The sequence below is a fragment of the Anastrepha obliqua genome, chromosome 1 (assembly GCF_027943255.1).
Source record: "Anastrepha obliqua isolate idAnaObli1 chromosome 1, idAnaObli1_1.0, whole genome shotgun sequence".
In the NCBI taxonomy this organism is placed as follows: Eukaryota; Metazoa; Arthropoda; class Insecta; order Diptera; family Tephritidae; genus Anastrepha; species Anastrepha obliqua.
The window spans coordinates 3,586,247-3,604,880 of NC_072892.1; the positions used below are offsets into that span (position 1 = coordinate 3,586,247).

Here is an 18,634-nt window from a genome sequence, read left to right on the forward strand (position 1 = left end):
ATGTTGTGGCACAAATGAAGGAAACTACAGTTTTATGCCGCCTTCGAACGACATGTGGTTTTTTATGAGGAGCTTTTTCATATTTCATGACAGAAATACACTCGGAGATGGCAAACCGAAGGGCGACGCTTTTCTATCATTTGATGCTTCATGCCGAGAATGGGACTTGAACCAGAGTGCTTCTTCTTCTTGATTGGCGCCATAACCGCTTACGCGATTTTGGCCAAGTTTAACAAAGCGTAACAGTCGTTTCTTTCTCGTGCTAACCGACGGCATTGGACACACCAAGTGAAGCCAAGTCCTTCTCCACTTGATCTTTCCAACGCAGAGGAGGCCTCCCGCTTTCTCTGCTACCACGAGCTGGTATCGTATCGAATACTTTCAGAGCCGGAGCGTTTGTATCCAACGAAGGCTCCTGGATCTTTATATGCTGCGCAATGTCTATGTTCCCGTAATGCTCATACAGCTCATTGTTCCATTGTACTCGCCGCCACCAACGTGCAAAGGTCCAAAAATCTTCCGCAGAATCTTTTTCTCAAACACTCATCGGTTGTAGTCATCGTCAAGCTTCTGCGCCATACGTTAGGACAGCCATGATGAGAGCCTCATAGAGCGTTAGTTTTATTCGGCGAGAAAGGACTTTACCTCTGAATTGTCTACTTAGGGGGCGTCCATAAATTACGTGAGGTGTTTTTTTTAATTTTCTGTACCTCCCTCCCCCCCTGGTGAGATGTCGTGAGATTTTATTCAACCCCCTCCCCCATCCCCCAATCTCACGTGAGATTTTTCAAAATGTGGGTTTCTTATGTAAACGCGTTGGATTGTTATTGTAAAAAGAAAAAAAATTGCTTCGTGCTTTTACTTACGACTAGTTAAGACTAGTAATCAATATTGCTGAGAGTTATAAGTGTTATAAAGTTAACAATAGAAGACTTAAATCGTAAGTACTGCGATTAAAAAAAAGAATATCTACTCTAAATCAGTCCATGGAGAATCATGCGCGGTTTCCAGAGAGACTATTGGGACCAACATGTCCATATGATTTTCAGTAAAATCATCTGCTCCTTCAACTTCGTTCTGATCTAGCCATTCTATGCCGTTGACGCTTGCTCATTAGCTCGTCTTGTGACAATCCGTGAGGGTCGCACTTTGCGGAACATACGCGCTTGCTTAGCTGGTGCAATGTGAGCTGCTCGCCTGTGCTCTGCAGCTCTTGTAATAGATGCGAAGTAAATACCGCATGTACTGCAGCATCTTTTCTCTAAATCATCACGTATACTTGGGCAATAGAGATCATAAGGCGTGCTGATGAAGGCAATCAGCGGTTGAATCGGTAGGCGTATTAGAAATGGAGCAAATGACTTTCCGTCATGTTCTTTAAAGTCCGGAATTGTCAAACGTCCATCAACCTGAGTGATAGGGTATGGAGGTGGCAGAAAACGGTCGTGAAGAATCATATTCAGATTACTCCGGCGTGGGCTGCAGCACTTCTGGTCATCGCATTTCACAACCTAAAAAAAATTAAAAACAATTTCCCTTTGTAACTCTTAATAAAAATTTGTTGACATTCGCGCTCGTTAAAAAACTAAAAAAAAAAAAAATTAAATAGGCACGCATACAAATTTGATATGAATCAACTGCAATGTAAATGGAGTAAATATTGGCTCTCTCTAACGTGCTCAGTGTACCATTCTTCGGCTGGCAGGTCTGGAACGCTGGAAGTGTCATTATTCGGGTCTATATATTTAGCGACTACTTCGTGTCCGTCAATGCACACTGCAGACCATATTTCAGCCAAAATATCCCCTGCCTTTTTGAAATTATCCTTTTCCAGACTTTCGTCTAATGTTCTGCCGCTGGAGTCAAGATGTGTCCCAAAAGAATCATGGGGAAGAACAACGCCTGTTAGCTCTCGACTGAGTGGAGCCATGCGTCTCTCTACTCTGTTGAATGCGCTCCTGCTAGGGGCATTAGTCACAATAAATACTGCGTCCAAATCATATTGTTTAAAATGCTCTATGGCGTGTGTGATCACTTTTCGATATCGCGGATTCTCGTCAGGCCCACCGTCACTTGAAATTATAAGAACAGGCTTAACTTTGCCGTCTATATTCTTTATAAATTTGGAAAAAGACTCAATTGTTAAAAGAGTGTCCAAGTCTTGAGCGTGACTAGTTGCAGTTGACGAAGAGTGCTTGCCACTTCGTATTGCTATATAAGTTGGTCCACTATATGAAACAGCTTCTGGTCGTCCCATCTCATTAGGTTTCCCTTCACACAAAGCATACACGCTTGGAATTAATTTGTGCCCCGAAGCAATCACAAAGTCGTGATCTGGTAACGACACTTTATATTGAACATGCATTAATAATGGCGCCTGCTTGTTTGCTGCTGTCAGACCGATGGAAACGCGGGCTTTGTCATCCTGAGATAAAAAAGTTACGGAGTCAGGACCAAGTATTGAGGCTATCGTTTCCAGCGACCTTATGGAGGCTACAGAAAAGTATTGGTCTTGGTGTGCCTTATGATGGTCAGCTTCAGGACGACTCAGCTTCACCGGCACAGTCACTACATGGCGCGTAGCTTCTCGTGTATTTGCCCGTCTAGGCAACAGTCGAATATAAGTAGCACTTCGTGAAATATTAAATCCCAGCTCGCTTAATTTATTTGTAAGTTCTGAAAGCGTATGGACCGTGCGAACTATCTCCCAACGACGTCGCTCTTCAGCAGAAGCACCAAATAGGGCTAAATCACTTATTGTTTTTAGCAATTCAGACTGTTCTTCTTCTAAACGTGGGCGTCCAGGGCCAGCACGAGGCGTCAACGACTTAGCTGCATCGGGATTCTTTGAACATAATTCAATTATTTTTTGTTTTTTATTTTTTCTGTGCGTCATAGAGTACACTCTCTGCTTTTCTTTAAGCTTGAGTTTCTTCTCACAAATGTCAATTTCTCGTCGCAAATTACATATTTTATCAAATTCAGTGCCGTCAGCTACAAGAGACCCTTTGCGCCTTTCCGTTAGGTCAAGCTCCATATGCAGCTTAGCAATCTTTTTCTTCATAGTATCTTGTGCTGGAGTGGGACGTACGTTAGATGGTGTAGTGTTCGACATAGCTTCATCCTCATCATCGCTGATCACAAGAAGCTGATTTTTCCGTTTCGAAGCGCCTTTGAAATGCAAAAAACTTTTATTTAGAATAGGACAAAATGAAGAAAACGTCACCTATAGAAAGAAAGACGAATACTAACCTGCCGGTTGAGGGCCAACGTCCAAATCTTGATCGTCTGACTGCTGGTCATTAATTTCATCCTGAACCGCAGATTCCGCGTGTTGAATATTATGATCGTTGATCTGAACCTGACCTGCACATTCCACGTTTAGAACACTCTCAGTGCTTATACCAGCCTGAATCGAAGAACTGTTAGAGATCTTAGTGTTAGTCTAAAATCAAAACATCATAATAAAGAAATGAATCTAATAAATTAAAAAGATAACAATAAACTTTATATAAAAAAAGTATTTTCATAAAAAAATATATTTAACCTACCTTTTGAAAGAATGGTAAAGTAGACCGAACTTTTCTCTCAGTGGATTCCCTGAGAAGCCGTTCAATCTCATGTTTAATGTGATGTATTAACTCTTCTTTCTTCGGGAATTTTTGCTTCGCAGTATTCCATAATTTTATCACATCGTCCTGGCAGGACTTCTTCGTCCTATAGACGTATTTTTTGACGTATACGTTATAAAAATCTTGATAACTCATTTTAAATTAGTAAGAGCATGAACTGAGTCGAGTAAAACATTTACAAGAATAAACAAAGAAGGTTGGAACCTGTCCGTGTGTCGCTGCTACTCAGCTCGTACGCTCTTGTTCATCGAGTCGCGCTTTCGGCTGATAGTGGCGCGAAAACAAAGGATGGGCTACACTGTACCGTTAATTCAGATTAAATTGAGCTATTTGGTATAAAACAAATATGGTAGTTTGACAGTAGTAATGTATAACGTCGAAGTATGAATGAAGTTATTTTCTTTCGAACGAATTAGTGAATGATCTTAATCATACTACGATTACGCTTAAGATTAAATCTTAAGCATTTACAATCTGGATAATGGACCAAAATAGTATAATTATTTTTTCTTTTAATCAGAAAAAAAATTGCGTGATATTTGCCGAGACCCCCCTCTCTCCTCCGTAAGATTAGATGAGATTTGACTCGACCCCCTCCCCCCCTTAAACATCTCACGTAATTTATGGACGCCCCCTTAGTTCAACCGGGGTCCTACCACAAACCGGGCTCCTTAAGCACAAACCTACTCGACTGCGGGGGCCACTGTTCAAAAGTTTTCAGATTCTCAAAAAATTCGATATTATTAAAAATTACCGGTATATTGTCCACAATATATTGAAATTTAAAATTAAAAAGAAAACAAAATATTTCTTGTAAATTCAATACCAGCGGGTGTCCTTCAACAGCAATTGCTTTGGCGTTCAGCTTTACATGCCGACACATTTTTTTCTAATTTTATTTTAATCTTTGCAAATTTTAGGGGGTATACATGTACATACGTACGTTAATATGAAATCATAACTTGGACCGCTTTACTCACACTGAAAAGTGAAAACCCAAAAAAAACTTCATAAACACCTTTCAACGCTTTTATCCCTCTTGCACTCATACTTTTACAGTTCCAAATCTAACTTTTTAATTAATAACAATTAAAATGTAGTAAAAATTTAACGAATTTCTTTTAACATTTCTTTACCGCTGTTGCTCATTTAGATGATGTCATTGCTGACGATGAAACCCATTGGCAACATCGCGTGAGTTCCGGTTTCGATCGTCTGGTCGCATTTGCTTCCACTGAATTAGATAAGACGCGTCGCTCGATAGACACCGACATAGTACCATCTTCGATTAGCTGCAATACATCGCCGGATTCTGGTATAACGCACAGCAGCAGCAATTCGGATGCGGCACGCACCTTCCTCTCCACATCGTCCACATCCTCCCAATTGGATATGCCCATTGGCAGTGGCAGCAGCAGTGCTGGCAGCACTAGCAGTTCAAGTGGCGGCAGTGTGAGCAGCGTCAGCGGCGCCAGCGCCAGCTCTGGCGGCAGTGGTGTCAATAGCTACATGCATGGTCATCTTCATCACCACCACCACCATCATTCTCTGCTGCTGCATCAACATAGTGGCGTCGGCGTTGGCGGTGGCAGTGGTAGTGGTAGCAGTCACGCTTCATCATCGGATCATCTCAGCGATAGTAGCATGAAGTCATCACACTCAGATGTCTCCTCTATGCCGCCCATAACGTTGCTGAAGACGAGCGCCTCATCGCCAGTCGATGCGAGCGCCATTGAAAGTCCACCACTCTCTGATATTGGACTACCGCGCACACCTAGCCCGAATGCGGCAGTGCCGACACCACCTTTGGCCGCGGCTCTGGCTGCCGCACACAGCGTCACCCCTACGCCCACACCCACACCGACGCCGACACCAACACCACCAGCCGCAGGATCTGGTGGTGCAGTCAACGCTACTGCTGATCCCTATGGTAACAATACACTCAAAATACCATTAAAATATCAACGCAAATCGAAATCCTCATCGGAGAAACATTACAAGAAGAAATTCTGTGAACGCAATTGGGAGTACGATTGCGATGATTTGTTGATGCCGTATGCGAATAATAGTAATGATGCTACCAATACGGCGAATGCGACGGATGAGCCAACAGTCGCCGACGCGGCAGGCAAGGTAACAAGCTCAATATCGAATATTCCGACGTCATTTAACAAAACCAGTGGCGGTGAATCGAGAAAATCTGCGACGAGCGTCGAAAAGTCACCCAAATATCAGCAGCAGCAACAACAGCAGCATGCCGTAGAGTCCAACGTTAAATCCGCTGATACGCTGAGTCATAATCATAACAACAACAACGCTTCAGCGAATGCGTCGTCAACAACGCATAATCTGTCGAATCACCACCATCATCACAAGTCGTCGAAATTCCGGCCGAAGGGCAAGGATTGGGATTGGTCCATGGATAGCAGCAATAGCAGCAGCGCGTTAAACATTAGCAACAACAGCAAAGGTGGCGGAGGAAGCGGAGTAGGAGGAGGTAACAGCAATGGCAAGAAATGCAAATCGGACGTTAGTGCTGCGCCGTCAGCGACCACAGCCACGCCCACTACAACCAACGTTAGTTAAGTCGAAAGTGTTGCATGAGTTTAGTTTCTTTTTTATAGCATATTTACATTTTTTCTGGCGACACACCTTGAAGTGAGTACCCCGCCTACTACCCTCCTCGCCTAGTAGCCACTTGGCAACAACAATTGGCAAAACTGTAACGTAATATCAACATTAACTAATATTTATTTGTAATTTAAGCGAGAAATGGTTGAATTGTGTAATAATTTCGTTATATTTTCGCTAAAATCTATCGCGTTATTTTCAATTAACTTTAAGTTTAAAATTTATCACAGTTACTATACTAATTATTTTAGTTTAGTTGAAAACTTATTTTATAATATTTTTTTAATTATGAAATTTGAAAAAAAAAAATATTTATTTCGTGACAGAAACTGGAAAGTTGGCCTCAAAGTAGTTGAAAATTTTTGGATAATGTAAATGTTTCAAAATTTGTATTCAAAACCATTTTTTATTTTAGAATTGGCTTGAGCTTTCAAACAGCTAATTTCCAATTTTTTAATGAGACGAAATGTGTTGAAAGAATTGTAAGAAGTTAGTGATCAGCTGTGTCAGAGAGTAGGCTCATATATCACAAAAAACAAAAAGAGAAGAAACTACTAACCTGCATACATAATTACCATTAGCTAGTTTTGCGTTCAGAATCCATCGCGGTCGTGGCACAATAAATGTTGGAAAGAGTTACATTTTCTGTTCGTAGTTAAAAGTGAATTTTAATCTCTGTGCATTCAAAACTGCAAGTGGTAGTGAACTGAATAAATTCTGAGGAAACTTGCACTAATTATTTACATTTTACAAATTTAATATCGGTTTTGTTACTACTCGGTAGAACAGCTGGCAATTTGATAGTCTTCACTCCCACAGGGTGTTGTCAAGCGCGAGACAAATGCAATTTACTCTCAAAATAACTGTCAAAAGCCTGAGAAGAATCACTTAAAGTAACTATCAAATGCCTGAGAATTGAAAAATTGACAATCAAATGAATCGAGAATCGCTTCTGTAGCTGGACTGTAAAGACGCTGACCTAACAGTAACTCTATACATTTTTTTTTTTTCAGTAAAAAGTTGCCGCCATAGCCAAATGGCTTGGTGCGTGACTACCATTCGAAATACGGAGAGAACGTAGGTTCGAATCTCGGTGCAACGCCAAAATAAAGAAAACGTTTTTTCTAATAGCGGTCGCCCCTTGACAGGCAATGGCAAACCTCCGAGTGTACTTTCGCCAGGAAAAAGCTCCTGATACAAAAATTTCCGTTTGGAGTCAGATTAGGACTCACGACGCTCACCGCAAATAGGAGAAGGAGAAGGAGCTCGGCCAAACCCCCAAAAAGGGTGTAAGCGCCAATTATATATATATACATATAAGTTGCCAGTAACTGAATTTCTACTTATTTCACAGCATTCGCTCTGGGAGAATAAAATATCCGAAAGAGGACAAAACAAGCTAGGTTTTCATGACGCACTATTCAAAGGAGTAAAAAAATTAATAGTAGCAAATTATGCCTTCCGCTAAGCATAGCTGCGCGCTTTTATATAAATCAAATCAGAATAAAAATTTACATTAAATTAAAATAACAATCAAACAAATAAAATAACATAAAAATCAATAAAAAAATATTAAAAGATGAAATAACAGTGTAGCATACACATAACATAACATAAAGCAACATAATGAAGTTAAATGAAGAAACAAACAAAAATTACAAATTTTTCAAAATTCAGCTTACCTATGTAAAATTATTTTTATTTAAACTTTTTCACTGCAAATCTTTCAATCTTGTTGCAAGTAAAAATTGATCCAGTAGAAACTTGCAACTTCACCTCAACATAAATATTATTTTACTTTCTCATTTACTCCCTTCCTCCCTTTTCGGGTTAAAAAACAACCCAAGTAAAAAACTAGAGAGTGAAATAAACAACAAAACAGCTGTCTACAGACAGCTGATTTTAATTTATACCGTAAAAGTTGAAAGCAATAAAACCAGTCAAGTCAAGTCTCTTCAATAAATTGTGCCAGAAGAACTTTCAGGTTTCTCATATTTTCCATTTAAGACATTTGAATGAAAGCAATAAGACAATCACTGTCCACTGAAACTTGCAAGGACTCAATAGAATGACGCATAAAGCCTTAACCTTTGTGTAGGCTGAGCTGTTCCTCCAATTTTTTGTATATTTCCCCCCCCCCTACAAAAGCATTAATTCCTTCACTTTTAGGTTTTGTGCTTGCTGCGAGAACCGAGTTCAGAACTTTTTCTTGGTATGCTACAGAAATATACTCAGGAGGCACTGCTTATATAATAGTTTACAGTAATGCTATTTCGTTTGAATCCTTGACACAAAATTTCAGATGTACTTTTTTGATGAACTTCCTTCTGCCACCTACTGCACTTACTCGTACTGTTAACACCTTTTCAAAGTATGTTTTAACTACCGATTGGAGCTTCGCAATTGCCTGCCATGAAGTTTTGAAGTTAGGTATTTTCAGTCCGAAATATTGCAGAAATGTAAGACATTCGAATTATTAGTCGCCATTCACCAGAGGCACAATAGGCTTTGTAATCTATTATTAATATATCTACAATACGCCCTGCTTTTAGCTCCTTATAAACCCCTCTGCACTGTATCCAAGCACTGAAAAAGCGTTGTACTGAATACATTTTTGACTTAACGTACATTTGTCCGAAAGGTTAATGCTTTACTCTACTATAAAATTTAAATCAATCAAAATATTTAGTAAACATTTTTTTTTATATTGATTAAAAATAATATGTCGTAGGCATCGAGTGGCGGTGCTGGTGTGGCCCCTAAACGTTCGAAGTGAAGGACATGAGGTCTCCCGCGCCTGCCACTCCCTTGGAGATTTAATCCAGTTCAGCTCTTGTGATGTCGCTCTGGGGTTTATGCAGTGTATGGCCGATCCACTTCTATTTGCGACGCCGTATTTCGAGGAGTATGGGTATTTGTTTGGTAATAGCCCATAGGTCAGGTCAGTATCACTTATGGTTTTAGGTCAGAATATCCGCAGGGTTTTGCTTAGGCAACGATTACGTAGTAACTGCTCTCTTTCGCAGCTGAGAACTCAAACAACACTTCAACTTCTAAAAAAAGTATTGAAATGAAAATATTCTTCTTTATTATTGTTTTATATTTTATTTCATAATACAAATAATATATATATTTAAATAAATTAAAAATTTTGTAAATACCATGGAATTGTGCGAATTTCGTTTGTGCGCGAATTATTTCTTTCTCTTTTCTTCAATGCGGGCTGAAACGGAATATATGATAGATATGTATGTTTTCCTTTAACTCCTAGTGGAGTCTAGGCTGTCCGACGTTTCGTTAGCAACTTAGATTCGAATAAGTAGGTTGCTAGCCCACTTATCCTAGCTTGGTGTTAGATGAAAACTACCTACACCTCAAGCAGGTCTTGCTCGTTTTGGTGCGCGAGTGGTATTTTATTTCCCCAACTACTCTGCATACATAGCTGCCGAGCGTTCCCATATCCGACCGATGGGAGACAGGCAACTTCCCACGGCAAGTTTGTTCAGTTTTGTATGCAAGTAAATAAAAAAATAAAAATAATAAAAATTTTTTTTGTTTAATTTTATAATATATATATTTTTGTAACTTTATTATATTTTTTTGTTTTTTAATAATATATTTAAACATAAATGTAGTTCATTTGATACCTTACTATGCGCTACAGCTCGTTAGAAAATCTTTCTCAAGCTTTGCAAAAATAAGTTCTTTTCTTTCTTTCAAAAAACAAGCAGCAATTTTTAATTTCCAATTTTTCAATTGGAATATGAAAATTACACAAACGACACGCCGTTTACTTCGTACATGGTAAGGTAACTGAACGACTTTGTTTTTCAAATATTTTATACTTTTGCTATAAGCGCAAATTGGAAATTTCTGGTATACAAAAAACAAAAAAAAAATGAAAACATTTAATATTTTTTATTGTTATTTGCAACAGCGGAACCTATTTAGCTGGCATGAGACAGCATTTCAATGGTTAATTACAATTATTTTAGTCTGTTGTTAATATTAAAACAATTTTATTATGACAATTTTGTCTCGTTTTCTTTATAATTTTACTTTTTGTTAAACATTAAAAGAAATTGTTTAGTATTGACACCCAGTTTTTTGCACAGTTTAAGTAAGTAACGGTTAGTTGCCTATTTAATTTTAAATTTAGTGTTTGATTCACTTAGTAGTTTATCTTAAAAAAAAATCTGGTATAAAAAAAAATGTCATATATAACTAAATTAAGTTCAAATGCTACAACTTCGCTGCTGTACTGATTTATTTGAAATTGTGCGTATTTAAAAATAAATAATATTTTATAATTAGCGAAAATTTGAGGTTAAACCTGAAACTGTTAAATAAAAATTGAATACAACGGAAATGAACGAAATTGAAACGAAGCTACTGCAGTAACAAGATGTGTAACGAAAAAATTGTAACACAAAAAAAATTTTTTTTCCTTAAATTAAGTTAACATAATATTTTGTGGCAACGCTGCTAAGCAAAAGAAAAGCAAAAAACCTCTTATCTAATTTTAGATTTTAATAAACAAAATTTTAGCATGAAATTGAGAAAGGAAGTGAAGAGAAAATTCATTATAAAAAAATACAAAAACGGTTGAGCAACACAAGCAATGCAACGGCAAATTGACAAATTTAATTGTTAACGGTTTAAGCAAAAAACAACAATAATAAATCAATAACCAGGCGAGACTAAATAACGCAAAAAAGTAAGGGGAATAAGAAATAAAGAAATAAGCAAAAAAATCTGCAAAAATTGTAATACAATAAATAAAAAAGTAGGGAAGAAAGTATGCAATTTAGCTAAAAAAATATTTACTAATTAAATATTTATAATTAAATAATGTAAATGCTATCGGAAAAATAAACATTTAATGAAAAAAAAATAATTTAATAAATAATTTAATGCAATTACTTATTTATGGAATACTGAAAAAATAATAAAAATATTATATTACAAAAAATACTTTAGATTAAGTGCAACCAGCAAACAATTCACGTTCAGGAAAAAATGTAATAGTTGATTAATTTAAATTGCAGTATCAAATGACAGTTTATAAAAGAACAACAGCAAAATGTATAACAAATTTAAATATAAAATTATTACACCGCATGTAACAGTTGTTTCGAACAATGCAATGTATGTATGTATGTATGTGTGAATAAAAACAGTAACAACAACAAATAATGATGGCATTTAATTAATTTAATTGATAAGTAAAAAAGCGTACAGAATATAATGAATAAATAAAGCAAACAATAAAAGAAAAGAAAAGAAAAGAAAACAGAAATGAAATTAAGTAAATATACGTAAAAAGTAAAAGCTTGAATATTTGAATGGGAAAAGAAAGTTAAAATGAACGAAATGAGTTTCCCAAAAAGTGTTAAGCGAAAAGCAACATAATTTAATAATTTGGGTATATTCAATAACGCATTATAATGCGCAACGTACTTTTGCAGTGTTGGCAATGCGTTCAGAAATGCAAATATGGCAGTACTGCAAATGCATCGCGTTCCAAAACGCCATTTTTGTATCAAACGTCGCGCATTATTTGCAGGAAAAATTTTAATACTGCCAATCTATCAATTGCAACACTTGTCACATTGGCAGTGCTGCCAGCGCTGCAATTACTGCGCATTTATAATGCGTTTCTGAATATACCCTTTAATGGATATCTAAAACCATAACTGACAGGGTCTAGCGCTGCCTTATGAAGATAAGCGCATTTGGCTTGACGATGTGAAAAAGTGTGACTGCAGTCAAAAATGAACGAGGTATTTGAAAAACAGAGCTCAGAATTTTTAATTGCAAAAAGGGCGATGCATATGTTAGGGTGGCGAATATGAAATTTCAGGAAAATAATTTACGTATATCTGTTTTTTTTTTGTTTTTGTTTTTACTAATCAAACACACAACCATAAGTTGTTTGAGCTCAATTTAAAAACCTTAAAATTAACATTAAAAATACAGTTGCTTAGGGGAAAAGATTTGTCAAGGGAAATAGTGGCCTGTAAAAAGTGGAAGTAGGAGAAGAAAAACAAGAAATCATTAGAAGTACTTATAGGTGTACGTGCATATTCAGCTCTACCATAGAATTCGTCGTAGGAAACCTGCGAATACGAAAAAATTGTAATCGTGGGTTCCATGTGAACTCGAAAAAAGTGCTGCCAAACTCAAATGTCACATTTTGATATTTCTACAATACAACAGCAGGTTCCATGTAAACAAGAAAATTTAGCAAAGAATCTTGAGGTTTTTCATCAAATCAGCTGAATTTCCAAATTAAAATGTACTCGATGACATGTGCGATTATGTTAATGGAGGAGGAAAGTGAGACGCGAACGGACGTTCAGAATTGAGCGAAAATATTGAGAGATGCAAGCAACCAACCCTCTCTAAAGCAGTCAGTCTGATGACTTCTTCTTCCATTTCATTGAAATAGGGCTGCTTATTTCGGCCACCGCCAATTGCTGCTTGCTCTCCCTTGTTTTCGGACTACTTTCCTTTTAAGAGAACAGATACCTGTAAACGGCCATATTTTACCTGATTTTCATTAAAATTATTTAAAATGAAGAAGTCAATATATTTTTTTCAAAATTGGCATACAGTTTATTTATACATTAAAATAATAATTTTTTTTTTATTTTAATCATTTAAAATGACGGATTTACACTCAATTCTTCCAGGAAGGTCGCAGTGGGGCTTCTCAATCGGCGGGCATTGTAGCATCGGCGTCAATAAATGAAAAAAAGTCGCGGAATAAAATGCTTTAATAAAAATGAATTTTGGGGCGAATTTTCCTCCTATTTTTGCTTCGAAAAAATTATTTTTTCGAAAAATTTTCGGAAACTTTTAAATTCACATAGAAAGTAATATCATAAAAAGGATGTGCGCAAAATTTCAGGGAGATCGGTCAATAACTTTTCGATTTATCGTGTACGCCATTTCGAAAAATATAGTTTTGAGAAAAACGCGTCTAAAGTTTGAATACGTAACTATACCTCTCCCACCGCTCGAACACAAAGAATAGAGTCATCAAGGTTGACGATATGTATATAATATAAGAAATACTTAAATTTCGTTCTAAAAGTTTTTTCATATATTCTTAAAGGATTATTTTAAAATTTTATGAAAAAAAAAATTTTTTTTGAAATTTTACAGGTATCTGTCCCCTTAAGCCTTCCAATCTAACCACACCTGAACTAAAAATATGTTCTGCGATCGGATAAAGTATACATCCTTCCTTCGCCACATTTTGCCAAAACTCGATTACCTTTGCGTATTTTGAGAAAGCCTGAGCAATTCCTGGTTTTTCTGCTGTTTTAGCTGGTTTCTGCTGTATTATTAATGCTGGCGTGTTCTTACAACTTTACACCCGGGGAAGTCACATAAAAGTACATATACTTAAACATTTCTTTTTATTTATAGTTTAGTTAATATTGGTAATATAATACAGTTTCTTTATTTTTTGCTTTTAAATCCTCTTTTTATTAGTCGTTCTAATTTTGGCCCTTTAGCCAAACGTCGTCGTAGAAAAATTTGACAAAATTCTCAGATTTGACATTCCGAGTGTATTCAGTGAATACTACTCTAGGAATTTCGAATGTACCGTTCGGAGCTGTTCGAATTTTATGATTACAATTTCTTAGTTTCTACAAAAGCAGTCTACGATGAATTGCCTGATAATGCTGATAGGGCAAAATAATGTATGATTTCATTTTTAAAGCGTAATGTACTTCAAATAATTTTCATCTTTTGTGATAGAGCGTTCCAAAGACGAACGAAGATAATTTATATATACATATAAAGGGTGATTTTTTTAAGAGCTATAGAAAAGTTTTTCAGAAAAACACACGTAAAATTCAGAAAAATCCATGAAGTTTTTATATTTATTTGGATCGATAGTACAGTCCATATAATTTAATGTTTGAAGATTATTTCATGCAAATGTTGACCGCGACTGCGCTTCAAATGGTCCATCCGCTTAGTCCAATTTTGGCATACTCTTTCCAATGTTTCGGCCGGTATCTCACATATAAATGCTTTAATGTTGTCTTCCAATGCGTTAATTGAAGCAGGCTTGTCCGAATAGACATGAGCTTTAACATAATCTAAAGGCGTTATATCGCACGATCTGGGTGGCCAATTGACAGGTCCCGAACGTGAAATAAAATGTTCACCGAGCTCGCCTCTTAACATGTCCATTGTTACGCGTGCTGTGTGGCATGTGGCCCCGTCTTGCTGAAACCACATGTCATGCAAGTCAAGCCCTCGCATTTTTGGCAAAAAAAAGTTGGATATCATTTCACGGTAGCGCTCACCATTCACAGTTACGTTACGATTCGCAGCATCTTTGAAGAAGTACGGTCCAATGATACGTCCAGCCCATAAACCGCACCAAACTGTGACCTTTTCTGTATACATTGGTAGCTCTTGCAATTCTTCTGGCTGATCTTCACTCCAAAATCGACAATTCTGCTTATTTACGTACCCATTGATCCAAAAATGAGCTTCGTCGCTGAACACAATTTTCCCCATTCACCAAAAATTCTGCGTTGCGGTGGGTCGTTCGGCTTCAATTCTTGCACCAGCTGTATTTTGAAAGGCTTCATACCTAAATCCTTTCGCAAAATTTTCCACGTTGTTGAGGAACAGAGGCCCAATTGCTGCGAACGGCGACGAATCGATAATTGATGGTCATCATTAACACTGGCCGATACAGCTGCGATATTTTCTTCAGTTCGCACTCTACGTAAGCGTGTTGGTGGTTTGATGTCCAATAATGTAAACTTGGTTCTAAATTTAGTCACAATAGCTCGAATAGCCGCTTCAGTGGGTCGATTAAACTGAGCATAAAATAGAAGAAGCGCGCGATAAACTTTCTTAACAGAACACGCATTTTTATAATGAAATTCAATAATTTGCAAACGTTGTTCATTTGTAAGACGATTCATGGTTAAATTATAGACCAAACTGAAGATGTTTGACAGTGAAACAAAACACGAAACGTGCGTCAGCTGTTTAAACCAACTGTTTAAAAATAGAATAGCTAAAAAATCACCCGTTATAATTGGCGCGTACACCCTTTTTGGGTGTTTGACCGAGCTCCTCGTCCTACTCGGTGGCGTGCGTCTTGACGTTGTTCCACAAATAGAGGGACATACAGGTCTTCATTTTGGTCTTTCACCGAGGTTCGAACCTACGTTCTCTCTGAATTCCGAATGGTAGTCACGCACCAACACATTCGGCTATGGCAGCAGCATCTGTGAAAAATTATAATACATAATTTAAATGTCTACTATGAGCTCAGCACGTCTACAGGTAAAATCCGCCTAACGTCGAGATATTGATGTTAAATGTTGTTCAGTAACACTTTGCGCTACAGCGGCAATATTCTAAACAGAACGTCCAGTTTTCGGTCTGCCTGTCCTTTTTCTACGCTCGACATAACTTTGCAATTTTTCCACCAACCTTTGAATTGTCGTCTCATTCGGATGATTATTTCCACCAAACAAATCATGAATTTTGTGTTATGTTTTTCTTAATAATTTCATAATAAGTTTCAATAATTTTTACGCGTTGTTCTATTTTGGAAAATTGCACATCTGTCTTCTTGACAAGTGTCAAAAATGGCATAGAAAGGAGGTAGCGTCTAGGAATTTTCCACTACATTTTGAAAGTCCCTTTATTTATCCTTTTTTATTGCGTTACAAGAACAAATTCTTTTTGAGCATAGCAACGGGGCTGCTAATGTCGGATATATTCGTTTGAAGAATGTAGCCTCACAGCAAAAGCGCTCTTTAAAAACCGCTTAAAATCTTTTCCAAAAAACTCTTAAATCTTTTGGTTGCTTCAGAATTTGGAGAACCTGTAGCGTCATTAGTACTTTTCGTTGCTAGTTTTTGTATTTCATTTTTAATCCTTTCTCCTGTGACTGGTTTGAAAAACCTCTGCATAAGCGTAGGACTGATGGCAAATAAATTGCGTAGGTGGATATGGCAAATAAATTGCCATTTGTGCGTTGACGGGTTTCAGAAACGATGTGCAGAATGCAACATCAGACCTGGCTTAGCTGGCTCTCAGCGATTTTGAAGGAATCAGCTGATTGGCTGATGTAACCGCAGTCATGACAGCGGTTTTTGTACGAAAAAACTGAGATTGTGATGGTGATATACGTAAAAAATTAACGTAGTATCCGCTCGTGTTATTTCGTTGTCGTCCGAACAACGTCTGATTGAACGAGTGTGTGAATACGTGTAAAATGAGCGGGCAGAATTCTGCTGCCGAATCACCTATGACGTGTCAGCCGAAGTTACTCTTACAAATTTTGCTTCGGATAGCCAAACTTGGTATGTCTCAGATTTTGCTAAGTAGCTGAAATTCTGTTGGTTAATTAGGGCCCACAATCTCTTGTCGCGTCCAACTTGCACAACATCGCATTCGTAATTAATCACAGCGAATGTGAATGTTAAAATTATTTGAAAGCTCCACTTTTGCAAATGTGAAACAGTTTTTTCCTTATATGTTCGACGTTTTGAATATCTTCGCGAGGTAGTTAATCGTCACCATCCTTTCTTTTCAAGCTCTTTCAAGTCTTTCATTTAGCGCTCTTACGCTTAGACTTTCAACAACAATTGAAAAATGAATAACTGTCTTTTTTCAACCCTGGCCATAATGCTCCTACCTAAATAGCTGGAAAATTAAGTTTAGGAATTTTTTTAGTTACTTTGTGAGAAGGGCACATGTGTCTGAGTCGTATAAGCGAATCACTTAGAGCTTAGTTACCTTCTTAAAAGATCTAAGAGGTTTAAACAACTTAGTTAAGGAATGTAAATCAAATGTAGATATCACAATGGGCTTTAGGGAAACCGAGTGTCTTGCCTTAGACAAGCAACCTGCGAAACCTAACCTAGCCTAGAGCTCAGGAGAGATAATTTGAAGGATGCCTGCTTAGCTACGTCTACACAGTTTATCTTTATTTTACTAACTATTATTAAATTAACAAAATTAATAATTTTACACGACTATACTATTTATACAATATGCTTTTGACTACCACAAATGAAAAGGAAGAATTTACTCAGCATTTTTTTTTTGCTTTCGATGATTTCTAATGCGCAACTGGAAATAAACTCTAATTCAAATGAATTTAGATTTTTCTCGATTTGTTGGTAAAAATGTATTCGAGAAATAAATTAATTAAGGAATATGAAAGATTAGTTCAGTTAAATCAATTAACTTTAAATTTCAGTACAACTTTGAGAATTCGCTCTTAAAGAGAAAAATTAAAAAAAAAAATTACTTGAACGCAAAACCAGTAACAATTTGCAAGTTTTACCAGCAGCTGATTAAATTATTGGCTGTAAAAGTCGCAAATATTAAATTTTTTCAGTTGAGCTACCTCGTGTTGAATAAAAACAAAGCAAATAAAATGCAAAATAACGAATTTAGCATCACATGATTTTATTTTGCTCACAATAATTTGTTCCATTTCTTTATCGCTGCTAGATGAAGAACATTCCATTAGCAATTGGATTGTAGTGGCAATCACGGCTTTCTTCCTATGTTCCTTGCTTTGATGATTTTTTTTTTTTTGATTTTGCAAAAAGTGTGAAACATTAAATTATATGGTTTTTATACAAAAAAATTTACAAAAATTAAAAAAAAATAAAAATTTAAAAATTAATAAATAGTCAAAACTTTGCAAAATTTCGCAGGGCTATTATCGTGAGCATCTCTGTATATACTTGAAAATACTAAAAATATATTTTTTTCGGCCAATACAACCTTCTATAACAATTTCTGTACCATTTTCTGTTTTTTCTTTCACTGCCTCTACTTCCCACCTTTTTTTGTTTTTTTGTGTAATTGAACTGTTGCGCCTGAGAGTTTGTCCGAAACGGAGGCTTCACTTCTCCAAACCCAACTTTCTAATAAGGTGTTTTGGTACAATAATGTCAGCACTACCATCGTCACCAAGCCGTTTAACCTCTTCGCCGTCTACACCTGTTCCGCTCAGACTATTAGTGTTGAGTTTATGATCATAGTCAACCAGCTGATGAGTGGATTCTAGTTGCCTCGCACCACAGTCATCCGTTTCGCTTAACTTGCTGGGGGATATTTACTTAAGGGGTCCCCGGTGGTCTAGAATTTCCAAAAATCGATTTTTTTTGATATTTCGAAAGTATAGGCTTTTAAGAATATACTGTGAAATTTTTGGAAGGATACGCCCAGTATTTTCGATTCTACAGCAATTTTAGCAGGTAGAGTCGGACTCGTCTCGCGGTCACTCTCAAAACTTGAAACTCAATTATGTATGTCAAAACCACTTTTTTCGGTCTGGTGTTGTAAAAAAAAAACTA

The 18,634-nt window shown here is 36.8% G+C and overlaps 1 protein-coding gene across 1 annotated transcript in view; it reads left to right on the forward strand.

The window, feature by feature from the left end:
• LOC129253175 (histone-lysine N-methyltransferase, H3 lysine-79 specific) overlaps positions 1-10,168 on the forward strand; it is a 209,703-nt gene extending 199,535 nt beyond the window's left edge. Inside the window, exon 11 of the mRNA XM_054891448.1 lies at positions 4,786-10,168. Coding sequence (XP_054747423.1) covers positions 4,786-6,218 — 1,433 coding nt within the window. The 3' untranslated portion in view covers positions 6,219-10,168. The remainder of the gene's footprint in view (positions 1-4,785) is intronic.
• Positions 10,169-18,634: the final 8,466 nt, after the last annotated feature.